This window comes from Chiroxiphia lanceolata, unplaced genomic scaffold, assembly GCF_009829145.1.
Source record: "Chiroxiphia lanceolata isolate bChiLan1 unplaced genomic scaffold, bChiLan1.pri scaffold_108_arrow_ctg1, whole genome shotgun sequence".
Lineage (NCBI taxonomy): Eukaryota > Metazoa > Chordata > Aves > Passeriformes > Pipridae > Chiroxiphia > Chiroxiphia lanceolata.
The window spans coordinates 9,504-23,706 of NW_022476514.1; the positions used below are offsets into that span (position 1 = coordinate 9,504).

General features: G+C 64.6%; 1 protein-coding gene across 2 annotated transcripts; it reads left to right on the forward strand.

The window, feature by feature from the left end:
- Positions 1 to 425: 425 nt before the first annotated feature.
- On the forward strand, positions 426 to 14,104 carry KCNJ9 (potassium inwardly rectifying channel subfamily J member 9). Of its 2 annotated transcripts, XM_032677269.1 has the most exons (4): positions 426 to 433; positions 5,590 to 6,126; positions 10,060 to 10,483; positions 13,389 to 14,104. In XM_032677269.1, exons 2-4 carry the CDS (start codon positions 5,602 to 5,604, stop codon positions 13,694 to 13,696), a joined length of 1,257 nt encoding a protein of 418 aa, XP_032533160.1. In that variant the 5' UTR covers positions 426 to 433; positions 5,590 to 5,601; the 3' UTR covers positions 13,697 to 14,104. The 2 variants fall into 2 exon arrangements, with proteins under 2 accessions (XP_032533160.1, XP_032533161.1); XM_032677270.1 differs by lacking the exons at positions 426 to 433; positions 13,389 to 14,104 and adding an exon at positions 12,542 to 12,808 and having other exon boundaries at positions 5,517 to 6,126.
- The last annotated feature ends 99 nt before the right edge of the window (positions 14,105 to 14,203 follow it).

The window sequence follows — 14,203 nt, forward strand, 5'->3', positions numbered from 1 at the left end:
CTAATAATCGGAACCCCCGGGTTAACGATGGGGGGGCCTGGGCTAATGATGAGGTCCCCCGGGCTAGTGATGGGGACCCCCGGGCTAACGATGGGGACCCCCGGGCTAACGATGGGGGGCCCTGGGCTAACGAGAGGATGGGTCAGGACGGGGGGGGGGGGGTGGGATCCTCTATTTCTTGCCCCCCCTCCCCGTGCCAGGGCTGTGTGTGTGGGGGGGGCTCTGTTTCGACCATGGTGGGTGGGGGGGTGATGTACTGGGCTAGCGCGGGTGGCCCGCGGGCCAGCGGGGCCGGGCCGGGTTTTTGGCCGGGGGTGGCTCCCGGTGTTTTTATTTTTATCGGCGCGCGGCCGTTGCCGGGGAACGGGGCGGGGGGGGGGCCCCGGGGGGGCCCGGAGCGCTCCGGAGAGAGGGGCTGCGCCATGAGGCAGCGGTGAGAGGGGCGGGGGGCGCGGGGGGGGGCACGGGGGGGGGGGGGGACGGGGGGGGGGGTGTCCGTGTCCTCCCCCCCCCTTCCTTCGCCGCAGCGGTGCCGGGGGTCCCTCCCCCATCTCCGGGGGTGGGGACACGCGGGGACCCCCCCAAAATGGGCATCGTCACCCCCCCACACACACCCCGGGAGGGTCCTTCCCCGTCTCCGGGGGTGGGGACAGACGGGGACCCCCCCAAAATGGGCAGCATCACCCCTCCGGGGGGGGGGTCCCGTTCTCATCTCCGGGGGTGGGGACACGCGGGGACCCCCCCAAAATGGGCAGCATCACCCCTCGGGGAGGGGGTCCGTTCTCATCTCCGGGGGTGGGGACCCCCCCAAAATGGGCAGCATCACCCCCCGGTGGGGTCTCTTCTCATCTCCGGGCGTGGGGACACGCGGGGACCCCCCCAAAATAAGCCTCATCACCCCTCCGGGGCGGGGGGTCCCTCCTCATCTCTGGGGGTGGGGACACGCGGGGACCCCCCCAAAATGGGCAGCATCATCCCTCCGGGGGGGGTCCCGTTCTCATCTCCGGGGGTGGGGACACGCGGGGACCCCCCCAAAATGGGCAGCATCACCCCTCGGGGAGGGGGTCCGTTCTCATCTCCGGGGGTGGGGACCCCCCCAAAATGGGCATCATCACCCCCCCGGTGGGGTCTCTTCTCATCTCCGGGGGTGGGGACACGCGGGGACCCCCCCAAAATGGGCAGCATCATCCCTCCGGGGGGGGTCCCGTTCTCATCTCCGGGGGTGGGGACACGCGGGGACCCCCCCAAAATGGGCAGCATCACCCCCCCACCCCACCTCGGGGGGGTCCTTCCCCCTCTCCAGGCTCGGGGACAGGGGGAGACCCCCCCCCAAATGTGCGTCACCCCTCCCCCGGGGGTGGGTTCCTTCTCATCTGCAGAAGTGGGACCCCCGAAATGGGCATCACCCCCCCTGGGGGGGTCCCTCCCCGTCTCTGGGGTTGGGGACACGCGGGGACCCCCCCAAAATGGGCATCACCCCCCCCCCGGGGGGGTTTCCTTCTCATCTGCGGGGGTGGGGACCCCCAAAATGGGCATCACCACCCCCCCCCCCCAGCCTGGCGTGGGGGGGGAGGGGGGTCCGGCCCCACGAGGGGGAGGGGTGATGAGGGGGGAGGGGGGATGGTGGCGCAGGGGCCCCCGGGAGGACACAGGAGCGGGGACACGCGTGTGATTGTGTGTGTGCACGCGTGTGTGTGTGCAAGGGAGGTGCACACGTGTGTGCGTGTGCACATGTGTGACCCAGCTGCCTGTGGACACGCGTGTGTGTGTGTGTGTGTGTGTTTGCAAGGGAGGTGCACATGTGTGTGCGTGTGCACACGTGTGTGCAAGGGGTGTACACGTGTGTGCGTGTGACCCAGCTGCCCGTGCACACGCATGTGCGTGCACATGTGTGAGGCCCAGAGGGGTGTACACGCGTGTGTGTGTGCGTGCACACATGTGACCCAGCTGCCCGTGCACATGCGTGTGTGTGTGCATGTGTGAGGCCCAGAGGGGTGTACACGCGTGTGTGTGACCCAGCAGCCCATGCACACACGTGTGTGCACGTGTGCGAGGTCCAGAGGGGAGCACACGCGTGTATGTGTGTGTGTGTGCACACGTGTGACCCAGCTGCCCCTGCACACACACGTGGATGTGTGTGCAAGGCCCAACAAGGTGCTGACATGTGTGTATGTGCACACGTGTGACCCAGCTGCCCGTGCACACACATGTGTCTGAGGGGGAGCTCTGTGCGTGTGCAAGGCCCAGCAGGGGGTTGCACACATGTGTGCACGCGTGTGTGCGTGTGTACACGTGTGTGCGTGCACTTACGTGTGTGTGCACACGTGTGTGTGTGTGTGCACACGTGTGTGCATCCATGTTCCTGTGGCCCAGCTCCCTGAGCACACGCGGTTCTTCCCCCCACCCCAGTCCCCCCAGTTTGGGGGTCTCTCTCTTCCCAGTCCCCCCAGTTTGGGGGAGTCAATGGCACCATTCCCCCACCCCAGTCCCTCCCAGTTTGGGGGTCTCTTTCTTCCCAGTCCTCCCAGTTTGAGGGTCTCTCTCTCCCCAGTCCTCCCAGTTTGAGGGTCTCTCTCTTCCCAGTCCTCCCAGTTTGGGGGTCTCTCTCTTCCCAGTCCTCCCAGTTTGGGGGTCTCTCTCTTCCCAGTCCTCCCAGTTTGGGGATCTCTCTCTTCCCAGTCCTCCCAGTTTGGGGGTCTCTCTCTTCCCAGTCCTCCCAGTTTGGGGGTCTCTTTCTTCCCAGTCCTCCCAGTTTGGGGATCTCTCTCTTCCCAGTCCTCCCAGTTTGGGGGTCTCTCTCTTCCCAGTCCTCCCAGTCTGGGGGAGTCAATGGCACCATTCCCCCACCCCAGTCCCTCCCAGTTTGGGGGTCTCTCTCTTCCCAGTCCTCCCAGTTTGGGGGTCTCTTTCTTCCCAGTCCTCCCAGTTTGAGGGTCTCTCTCTTCCCAGTCCTCCCAGTTTGAGGGTCTCTCTCTTCCCAGTCCTCCCAATTCGAGGGTCTCTCTCTTCCCAGTCCTCCCAGTTTGGGGATCTCTCTCTTCCCAGTCCTCCCAGTTTGGGGGTCTCTCTCTTCCCAGTTCTCCCAGTTTGGGGGTCTCTCTCTTCCCAGTCCTCCCAGTTCGGGGGTCTCTCTCTTCCCAGTCCTCCCAGTTTGGGGGTGCAATACCCCCATTCCCCCACTCCCAGTCCTCCCCAGTCAGGGGGTACAGTGTCACCATCCCTTCCCCTCCCAGTCCCCCCAGTTTAGGGGTGAAACACCCCCATTCCCCCCCCCAGTTTGGGGGTGCAACACCCCCATCCCTCCCTCCCAGTCCTCCCAATGCCCCCAGTTTAGGGCGAACCCCAACCCCCCATCCCGCCCCTCCCAGTCCTCCCAGTGCCCCCAGTCTGTGGGTGCAATATCCCCACTCCCCCCTCCCAGTCTCCCCAGTTTTGGGGTGCAACACCCCCATCCCCCCCATTTTGGGGGGCAATACTCCCATTCCCTCCCACTCTGGGGGTGCAGTACCCCCAGTCCCCCCAGTCCCCCCAGTCCCCCCAGTTCCCCCAGTTTAGGGCTGCAATACGACCAGTTCCTCCCCCAGTTTGGGGGTGCAACACCCCCATCCCCTCCCTCCCAGTTCCCCCCAGTCTCCCCAGTTTAGGGCTGCAATACCATCATCCCCTCCCCAGCCCCCCCAGTGCCCCCAGTCTGGGGGTGCAACACCCCCATCCCCCCCTCCCAGTCCTCCCAGTTTAGGGTTGCAATACCACCATTACCCCCCCAATCTGGAGGTGCAACACCCACATCCCCCCCTCCCAGTCCCTCCAGTGCCCCCCCAGTCTGACTCCCCCCCTCCCAGTCCCCCCAGTCCCCCCAGTCGAGGGGTTCAACACCCCCATCCACCCCTCCCAGTCCCCCCAGTTCCCCCAGTCTGACTCCCCCTTCCCAGTCCTCCCAGTCCCCCCACTCTGGGGGTGCGACACCCCCATCCCCCTCTCCCAGTCCCCCCAGTCCCCCCAGTGCCCCCCCCAGTTCCCCCAGTCTGGCTGTCCCTCCCAGTCCCCCCAGTTCCCCCAGTCTGACCCTCCCCCTCCCAGTCCCCCCAGTTCCCCCAGTCTGACCCTCCCCCTCCCAGTCCTCCCAGTCCCCCCACTCTGGGGGTGCAACACCCCCATCCCCCTCTCCCAGTCCCCCCAGTCCTCCCAGTTCCCCCAGTCTGACTCCCCCCCTCCCAGTCCCTCCCAGTTTCCCCAGTGCCCCCAGTCTGACTCCCTCCTTCCCAGTCCCCCCAGTGCCCCCAGTTCCCCCAGTCTGGGTGTGCAACACCCCCATCCACCCTTCCCAATCCCCCCAGTCCCCCCCAGTCCCCCCCAGTCCCCCCAGTGTGACTCCTCCCCTCCCAGTCCCCCCCAGTCCCCCCAGTCCCCCCAGTGACCCCCAGTCCCCCCAGTCTGACTCCCCCCCCCTCCCAGTCCCCCCAGTCCCCTCAGTCCCCGCAGTCTGACTCCCCCCCTCCCAGTCCTCCCAGTCCCCCCAGTGCCCCCCCAGTCTGATTCCCCCCCTCCCAGTCCCCCCAGTCTGGGTTTGCAGCACCCCCATCCACCCATCCCAGTCCCCCCAGTCCGCCCAATTCCCCCAGTCCCCCCAGTGCCCCCAGTCCCCCCATTCCCCCCAGTCTGACTCCCCCTCTCCCAGTCCCCCCAGTCCCCCCAGTGCCCCCCCCAGTCCCCACAGTCCCCCCAGTGCCCCCCAGTCCCCCCAGTCTGACTCCCCCCCCACAGTCCCCCCCAGTTCCCCCAGTCTGACTCCCCCCCCACAGTCCCCCCCAGTCCCCCCAGTCTGACTCCCCCTCTCCCAGTCCCCCCAGTCCACCCAGTGCCCCCCCCAGTCCCCCCAGTCCCCCCCAGTCCCCCCAGTCCCCCCCAGTCCCCCCAGTCTGACTCCCCCCCTCCCAGTCCTCCCAGTCCCCCCACTCTGGGGGTGCAACACCCCCAACCCCCTCTCCCAGTCCCCCCAGTCCCCCCAGTCCTCCCAGTTCCCGCAGTCTGATTTCCCCTCTCCCAGTCCCCCCAGTTCTCCCAGTGCCCCCAGTCCCCCCAGTGCCCCCCCAGTGCCCCCCCAGTCTGACTCTCCCTCTCCCAGTCCCCCCAGTCTGGGTTTGCAACACCCCCATCCACCCATCCCAGTCCCCCCAGTCCGCCCAATCCCCCCAGTCCCCCCAGTGACCCCCAGTCCCCCAGTCTGACCCCTCCCCCCCCCCAGTCCCCCCAGTCCCCTCAGTCCCCCCAGTCTGACTCCCCCCCTCCCAGTCCCCCCAGTCCCCCCAGTCCCCCCAATCTGGGTGTGCAACACCCCCATCCACCCCTCCCAGTCCCCCCAGTCTGCCCAATGCCCCAGTCCCCCCAGTGCCCCCAGTCCCCCTCAGTCCCCCCAGTCCCCCCAGTGCCCCCCCAGTCCCTCCAGTCTGACTCCCCCCTCTCCCAGTCCCCCCAGTGCCCCCAGTCTGGGTTTGCAACACCCCCATCCACCCCTCCCAGTGCCCCCAGTCCCCCCAGTCCCCCCAGTCCCCCCAGTGCCCCCAGTCTGACCCCCCCGTGTCCCCGCAGCCGCTGACCCCGATGGCTCAGGACAACGCCGCCTTCTGCGGGGTCCCCGAGGGGGTCCCGGGCGGGGGCGGGGGGGGCGTCCCGGGCGAGCCCAAACCCCCCCCTCCCGCCCCTCCCGCGCCCCCCAAACGCCGCCCGTGGGGGGCCGGGGGGGCCCGGGGGGCTCGGAAGCGCCAGCGCTACGTGGAGAAGGACGGGAGGTGCAACGTCCAGCACGGGAACGTGCGCGAGACCTACCGGTACCTCACCGACATCTTCACCACCCTCGTGGACCTCAAGTGGCGCTTCAGCCTCCTCATCTTCATCCTGGCCTACGCCCTCACCTGGCTCTTCTTCGGCCTCATCTGGTGGGTCATCGCCTACAGCCGGGGGGACCTGGAGCACCTGGGGGACCACGCGTGGACCCCCTGCGTCAACAACCTCAACGGCTTCGTGTCGGCCTTCCTGTTCTCCATCGAGACCGAGACCACCATCGGCTACGGGCACCGCGTCATCACCGACACCTGCCCCGAGGGCATCGTCCTGCTGCTGCTGCAGGTGACAGCCCAGAAGGGACGGGGGGGGTTGGACACCAGGGAGGGGAGTGGGGAGGTCAAAGAGGGGAGGGGGGAGGTCAAAGAGGGGGCCGGGACCCCAAAGAGGGGAGTGGGGAGGTCAAAGAGGGGAGGGGGGATATCAAAGAGGGGAGTGGGACCCCAAAGAGGGGAGTGGGACCCCAAAGAGGGGAGTGGAGACATCAAAGAGGGGAGTGAGGATGTCAAAGAGGGGAGTGGAGACATCAAAGAGGGGAGTGGGGATGTCAAAGAGGGGAGAGGGATATCAAAGAGGGGAGCGGGGAGGTCAAAGAGGGGAGTGGGGAGGTCAAAGAGGGGAGAGGGATATCAAAGAGGGGAGCGGGGAGGTCAAAGAGGGGAGTGGGGAGGTCAAAGAGGGGGCCGGGACCCCAAAGAGGGGAGAGGGATATCAAAGAGGGGAGGGGGAACGTCAAAGAGGGGAGTGGGGATGTCAAAGGGGGTGTTGGGACCCCAAAGAGGGGAGTGGGGATATCAAAGAGGGGAGGGGGGAGGTCAAAGAGGGGAGTGGGGAGGTCAAAGAGGGGAGCGGGGACCCCAAAGAGGGGAGTGGGGAGGTCAAAGAGGGGAGGGGGAACGTCAAAGAGGGGAGTGGGAATGTCAAAGGGGGTGTTGGGACCCCAAAGAGGGGAGTGGGGATATCAAAGAGGGGAGGGGGGAGGTCAAAGAGGGGAATGGGAATGTTAAAGAGGGGAGTGGGAACCCCAAAGAGGGGAGTGGAGACATCAAAGAGGGGGTTGGGACCCCAAAGAGGGGAGTGGGGACATCAAAGAGGGAGTGGGAATGTCAAAGGGGGTGTTGGGACCCCAAAGAGGGGAGTGGGAATGTCAAAGAGGGGAGTGGGAATGTCAAAGAGGGGGTTGGGACCCCAAAGAGGGGAGAGGGAATGTCAAAGAGGGGAGTGGGGAGGTCAAAGAGGGGGCCGGGACCCCAAAGAGGGGAGTGCGACCCCAAAGAGGGGAGTGGGGATATCAAAGAGGGGAGGGGGGAGGTCAAAGGGGGGAATGGGAACCCCAAAGAGGGGAGAGGGAATGTCAAAGAGGGGAGTGGGAATGTCAAAGAGGAGGTTGGGACCCCAAAGAGGGGAGTGGGAATGTCAAAGAGGGGAGTGGGATCCCAAAGAGGGGAGTGGACACGTCAAAGAGGGGGTTGGGAATGTCAAAGAGGGGGTCAGGACGTGAATGGGAATGTCAAAGAGGGGTGCAGGGGGTGCTGGATGGGGCAGAGACCCCCCAAGTAGGGTGTAGGAACCCCAAAGAGGGGGGTGGGAATGTGAAAGAGGGGAGTGGGAATGCCCCAAAGAAGGGGTCAGGACTCCAAAGAGGGGAGTGGGGAGGTCAAAGAGGGGGTCAGGACCCCAAAGAGGGAAGTGGGAACCCCAAAGAGGGGAGTGGAAACCCCAAAGAGGGGAGTGGGAACCCCAAAGAGGGGAGTGGGGATGTCAGAGAGGGGAGTGGGGATGTCAGAGAGGGGGGGGATCCCAGAGAGAAGGAAAAGAACCCCCCAGAAGGGGACCCTGGGGTGCACAGAGACCCCAAAGAGGAGGGTTGGGGCACCCCTAGAGGGGTGCAGGGGGTGCTGGGTGGGGCAATGACCCGAAAGAGGGGTGCAGGGACCCCAAAGGGGGAAGTCAGAGACCCTAAAGGGGGGGTCAATACCCCATTAGAGGGGCACAGGGGACCCTGGGGCACCTCCCCTCCTTGGGGCCACCCCCATGGGGGACACACCCACCAGGTAGAGCTCCCCCTGAGCCCCCCCCATCATGTCCATGGGGACACCTCCATGGGGACACCACATCTCCTTCGGGACATCTTCATGGGGACACCTCATCTCCATGGGGACACCTCCCTGGGGACCTGTCATGTCCATGAGGACACAAAATCTCCATGGGGACACCACACCTCCACGGGGACACCTCCATGGAGACACCACATCTCCTTGGGGACATCTCCCTGGGGACACCTCATCTCCTTGGGGACACCACATCCCCTCGGGACACATCCATGGGGACACCTCCATGGGGACATGTCATGTCCATGGGGACTCCTCATCTCCTTGGGGATGCATCATGTCCATGGGGACACCTCCTTGGGGACACCTCATGTCCATGGGGACATCTCATCTCCTCGAGGACATCTCCTTGGGGACACCACATCCTCTCGGGACACCTCCATGGGGACACCTCCATGGGGACCTGTCATGTCCATGGGGACACAAAATCTCCATGGGGACACCACACCTCCATGGAGACACCACATCTCCTTGGGGACATCTCCCTGGGGACATCTCATCTCCTTGGGGACACCACATCCCCTCGGGACACATCCATGGGGACATGTTGTGTCCATGGGGACACCTCATGTCCATGGGGACATCTCATCTCCTCGAGGACATCTCCTTGGGGACACCACATCCTCTCGGGACACCTCCATGGGGACATGTTGTGTCCATGGGGACTCCTCATCTCCTTGGGGACGCATCATGTCCATGGGGACACCTCCATGTCCATGGGGACATCTCATCTCCTTGGGGACACCTCATCTCCTTGGGGACACCTCCATGGGGACACGTCATGTCCATGGGAACACACCATCTCCATGGGGACACCACATCTCCATGGGGACACCTTCATGGGGACCCGTCATGTCCATGGGGACACCTCCATGGGGACACAACATCTCCTTGGGGACATCTCATCTCCTTGGTGACACATCCATGGGGACACATCATGTCCATGGGGACACCTCCATGGGGACACCTCCCTGGGGACATCTCATCTCCTTGGGGACACCTCCTTGGGGGCACCACATCCCCTCGAGACACCTCCCTGGGGACACCTCCATGGGGACATGTCATGTCCTTGGGGATGTCTTATCTCCTTGGGGACACCTCCTTGAGGACACCTCATCTATTTGGGGACGTGTCGTGTCCATAGGGACACCTCATCTCCTTGGGGACACCTCCACAGGGATACATCATCTCCATGGGGACACCTCCATGGGGACATCTCATCTCCTTGGGGGCATCTCCTTAGGGACACCTCCAGGGATGCACCTCCCTGGGGACACGTCATGTCCATGGGGACACCTCCACAGGGACACCACATCTCCTTGGGGACATGTCATGTCCATGGAGACACCTCCCTGGGGACACCACATCTCCTTGGGGACATGTCATGTCCGTGGAGACACCTCCCTGGGGACGTCTCATCTCCCTGGGGATATCTCATCTCCATGGGGACACCTCCCTGGGGACACCTCATCTCCTTGGGGACATGTCGTGTCCATAGGGACACCTCATCTCCATGGGGACACCTCCCTGGGGACACGTCATGTCCATGGGGACACCTCCTTGGGGACACCTCATCTCCCTGGGGACACCTCCACAGGGATACATCATCTCCATGGGGACACCTCCCTGGGGACACCTCATCTCCTTGGGGACATGTCGTGTCCATAGGGACACCTCATCTCCATGGGGACACCTCCATGGGGACACCTCCCTGGGGACACGTCATGTCCATGGGGACACCTCCTTGGGGACACGTCATGTCCATGGGGACACCTCCATGGGGACACCTCATCTCCCTGGGGACACCTCCACAGGGATACATCATCTCCATGGGGACACCTCCATGGGGACACCTCCCTGGGGACACCACATCTCCTTGGGGACATGTCATGTCCGTGGAGACACCTCCATGGGGACGTCTCATCTCCCTGGGGATATCTCATCTCCATGGGGACACCTCCCTGGGCACATCTCATCTCCCTGGGGACACCTGCATGGGGACATGTCATGCCCATGGGGACACCTCATCTCCTTGGGGACATCTCACGTCCGTGGGGGCACCTCCATGGGAACACCCCATCTCCACGTCTCTCTGGTGGCCCCGCAGGCCATCCTGGGCTCCATGGTGAACGCCTTCATGGTGGGCTGCATGTTCGTGAAGATCTCGCAGCCCAACAAGCGCGCCGAGACCCTCGTGTTCTCCTCGCACGCCGTGGTCTCGCTGCGCGACGACCGCCTGTGCCTCATGTTCCGCGTGGGCGACCTGAGGGATTCCCACATCGTGGAGGCCTCGATCCGGGCCAAGCTCATCCAGTCCAAGCAGACCCAGGAGGGCGAGTTCATCCCCCTGGACCAGACCGACCTGAGCGTGGGCTTCGAGACGGGCGACGACCGGCTCTTCCTCGTGTCCCCCCTCATCATCAGCCACGAGATCGACGAGCGCAGCCCCTTCTGGGACGTGTCGCGGGGGCAGCTGGAGAGGGACGACTTCGAGATCGTCGTCATCCTCGAGGGGATGGTGGAGGCCACAGGTAACGGGGGGACGGGGAGGGAGGGGTGGATCGGTGAGGGGGGGAGTGTGGTGTCCGTGGGGACACCTCGCTGGGGACAAGTCATCTCCCTGGGGACACCTCTTTGGAGGCACATCGTGTCCATGGGGACACCTCATCTCCACAGGGACACCTCATCTCCTTGGGGACACCTCTTTGGGGGCACATCGTGTCCATGGGGACACCTCATCTCCTTGGGGACACCTCTTTGGAGGCACATTGTGTCCATGGGGACACCTCATCTCCACAGGGACACCTCATCTCCCTGGGGACACCTCTTTGGGGGCACATCGTGTCCATGGGGACACCTCATCTCCTTGGGGACACCTCTTTGGAGGCACATTGTGTCCATGGGGACACCTCATCTCCACAGGGATACCTCATCTCCCTGGGGACACCTCTTTGGGGGCACATCGTGTCCATGGGGACACCTCATCTCCTTGGGGACACCTCATCTCCATAGGGACACCTCATCTCCTTGGGGACACATCCAGGGGGACACCTCACGTCTATGGGGACATGTCATGTCCATGGGGACACCTCATCTCTTTGGGGACACCTCATCTCCATAGGGACACCTCATCTCCATGGGGACACATCTATGGGGACACCTCATCTCCTTGGGGACACCTCATCTCCTTGGGAACATCTCCTTGGGGACACTTCATGTCTATGGGGACATGTCATGTCCATGGGGACATCTCATGTCCTTGGGGACACCTCATCTCTTTGGGGACACCTCTATGGGGACATCTCATCTCCATGGGGACATCTCATGTCCATGGGGACACTCCCTTGGGGGCACATTGTGTCCATGGGGACATCTCATCTCCTTGGAGACACCTCATGTCCATGGGGTCACCTCCTTGGGGGCATGTCATGCCCATGGGGACACCTCATCTCCATGGGGACATCTCATCTCCTTGGAGACACCTCATGTCCTTGGGGTCACCTCCTTGGGCACATCTCATCTCCACAGGGACACATCGTGTCCATGGGGACACCTCATCTCCTTGGGGACATCTCATGTCCTTGGGGACATCTCCTTGGGGGCACATCATGTCCATGGGGACATCTCATCTCCTTGGGGGCCTGTCGTGTCCATGGGGACATCTCATCTCCTTGGGGGCCTGTCGTGTCCATGGGGACACCTCATCTCCTTGGGGACATGTCCTTGAGGACACCTCATGTCCATGGGGACATCTCGTGTCCTTGGGGACACCTCATGTCCATGGGGACACCTCATCTCCTTGGGGACACCTCTCTGGGGACACCTCATCTCCTTGGGGACACCTCATCTCCTTGGAGACATCTCTTTGGGGACACCACATCCCCTTGGGACACATCCATGGGGACACCTCCGTGGGGACATGTCGTGTCCTTGGGGACTCCTCACCTCCTTGGGGACACCTCCGTGGGGACAGATCATGTCCATGGGGACACCTCATCTCCTTGGGGACACCTCCGTGGGGACACCTCATGTCCATGGGGACACCTCATCTCCTTGGGGACACCTCCGTGGGGACACCTCCGTGGGGACACCTCATGTCCATGGGGACACCTTTTTGGGGTGCCCCAAGCCTCGGGTACTTCAGCTCTTGGGGTTCAGCCCCCAGCTGGGGTACAGTGCAGATTTTGGGGTCCCCACTTCCCCCTGCCCCGTACCCCTCTGACCCCCCGGTGTCCCCCCGGTGCCCCCCAGGGATGATGCACCAGGCACAGACCTCGTACCTGGTGGACGAGGCACTGTGGGGTCGGGGTGCCCCAAACCCTGAGTGTTTCAGTTTTTGGGGTGCCCCTCGCACCTCCCCATTACAGGAGAGCCCCTCCCCGACCCTCCTGACCCCCGTGCCCCCCTCGGTGCCCCCCAGGGATGACGTCCCAGGCACAGACCTCATACCTGGTGGACGAGGCACTGTGGGGTCAGGGTGCCCCAAACCCTGAGTGTTTCAGGTTTTGGGGTGCCCCTCGCACCTCCCCATTACAGGGGAGCCCCCCATGGCCCCCGGACCCCCCTGTGCCCCCCCCGGTGCCCCCCAGGGATGACGTGCCAGGCGCGCAGCTCGTACCTGGTGGGCGAGGTGCTGTGGGGTCGAGGTGCCCCAAACCCTGAGTGTTTCAGGTTTTGGGGTGCCCCTCGCACCTCCCCATTACAGGAGAGCCCCTCCCCGACCCTCCTGACCCCCCGTGCCCCCCCGGTGCCCCCCAGGGATGACGTACCAGGCGCGCAGCTCGTACCTGGCAGATGCGGCACTGTGGGGTCGGGGTGCCCCAAGCCCTGAGTGTTTCGGGTTTTGGGGTGCCCCTCGCACCTCCCCATTACAGGGGAGCCCCTCCCCGACCCCTCTGACCCCCGTGCCCCCCCCGGTGCCCCCCAGGGATGACGTACCAGGCTCGCAGCTCGTACCTGGCAGATGCGGCACTGTGGGGTCGGGGTGCCCCAAGTCGTGGGTACTTCAGCTCTTGGGGTGCCCCAAACTGGGGGACAGTGCAGATTTTGGGGTCCCCCCGCCCCTCCTGACCCCCGTGCCCCCCCCGGTGCCCCCCAGGGATGATGCACCAGGCACAGACCTCGTACCTGGTGGACGAGGCACTGTGGGGTCGGGGTGCCCCAAACCCTGAGTGTTTCAGTTTTTGGGGTGCCCCTCGCACCTCCCCATTACAGGAGAGCCCCTCCCCGACCCCTCTGACCCCCGTGCCCCCCTCGGTGCCCCCCAGGGATGACGTGCCAGGCACAGACCTCGTACCTGGTGGACGAGGCACTGTGGGGTCGGGGTGCCCCAAACCCTGAGTGTTTCAGTTTTTGGGGTGCCCCTCGCACCTCCCCATTACAGGGGAGCCCCTCCCCGACCCTCCTGACCCCCTGTGCCCCCCCGGTGCCCCCCAGGGATGACGTGCCAGGCGCGCAGCTCGTACCTGGCGGACGAGGTGCTGTGGGGTCACCGCTTCACGCCGCTGCTGAGCCTCGAGGAGGGTTTTTACGAGGTGGACTACGGGGGCTTCCACCACACCGTGCCCGTGCCCACCCCGGCCTGCAGCGCCCGCCAGCTCGCCGCCGCCGCCGCCCGCCGCGATGCCCACCTTTACTGGTCCATCCCCAGCCGCCTGGACGAGGCGGCGGCCGCGGGGGGCGAGGGGGACCCCGAAATCGCCCCCGAGAGCAACGGCACCTTGGCCGGCCCCGAGGAGCGGTGACGGGCTCCCGAGCACCCCCGTGTACAATAAATGTCCCATTTCCCCCCCCATTGTGATGGTGGGGGTGGTTCTGGGGTGCGGGGGGTGAATTTGGGGTGTCCCTGGGCCTGGGGGGTGAACGGGGACCCCAAAATCCCCCGCGAGAGCATCAGGACCTTGGTCGGTCCCAGTGACAGACACTGCACTGCCCCCTCCCCCCCGGACGGCTCTGTTTAACAAATACACCCCCAGTTCTGGTGGTGGGGGTGGTTTTGGGGTGCAAGGGCTGGATTTGGGGTGTCCCTGAGCCTGGGGGGTGAAGGGCACCCCAAAATCCCCCCTTGAGAGCAATGGCACCCTGGCCGGCCCCGAGGAGCGGTGACGGGCTCCCGAGCACCCCCGTGTATAATAAATGTCCCGTCCCCCCCCCATCGTGATGGCGGTGGTGCTTTTGGGGTGCGGGGGGTGGATTTGGGGTGTCTCTGGACCTGGGGGGTGAACGGGGACCCCAAAATCCCCCGCGAGAGC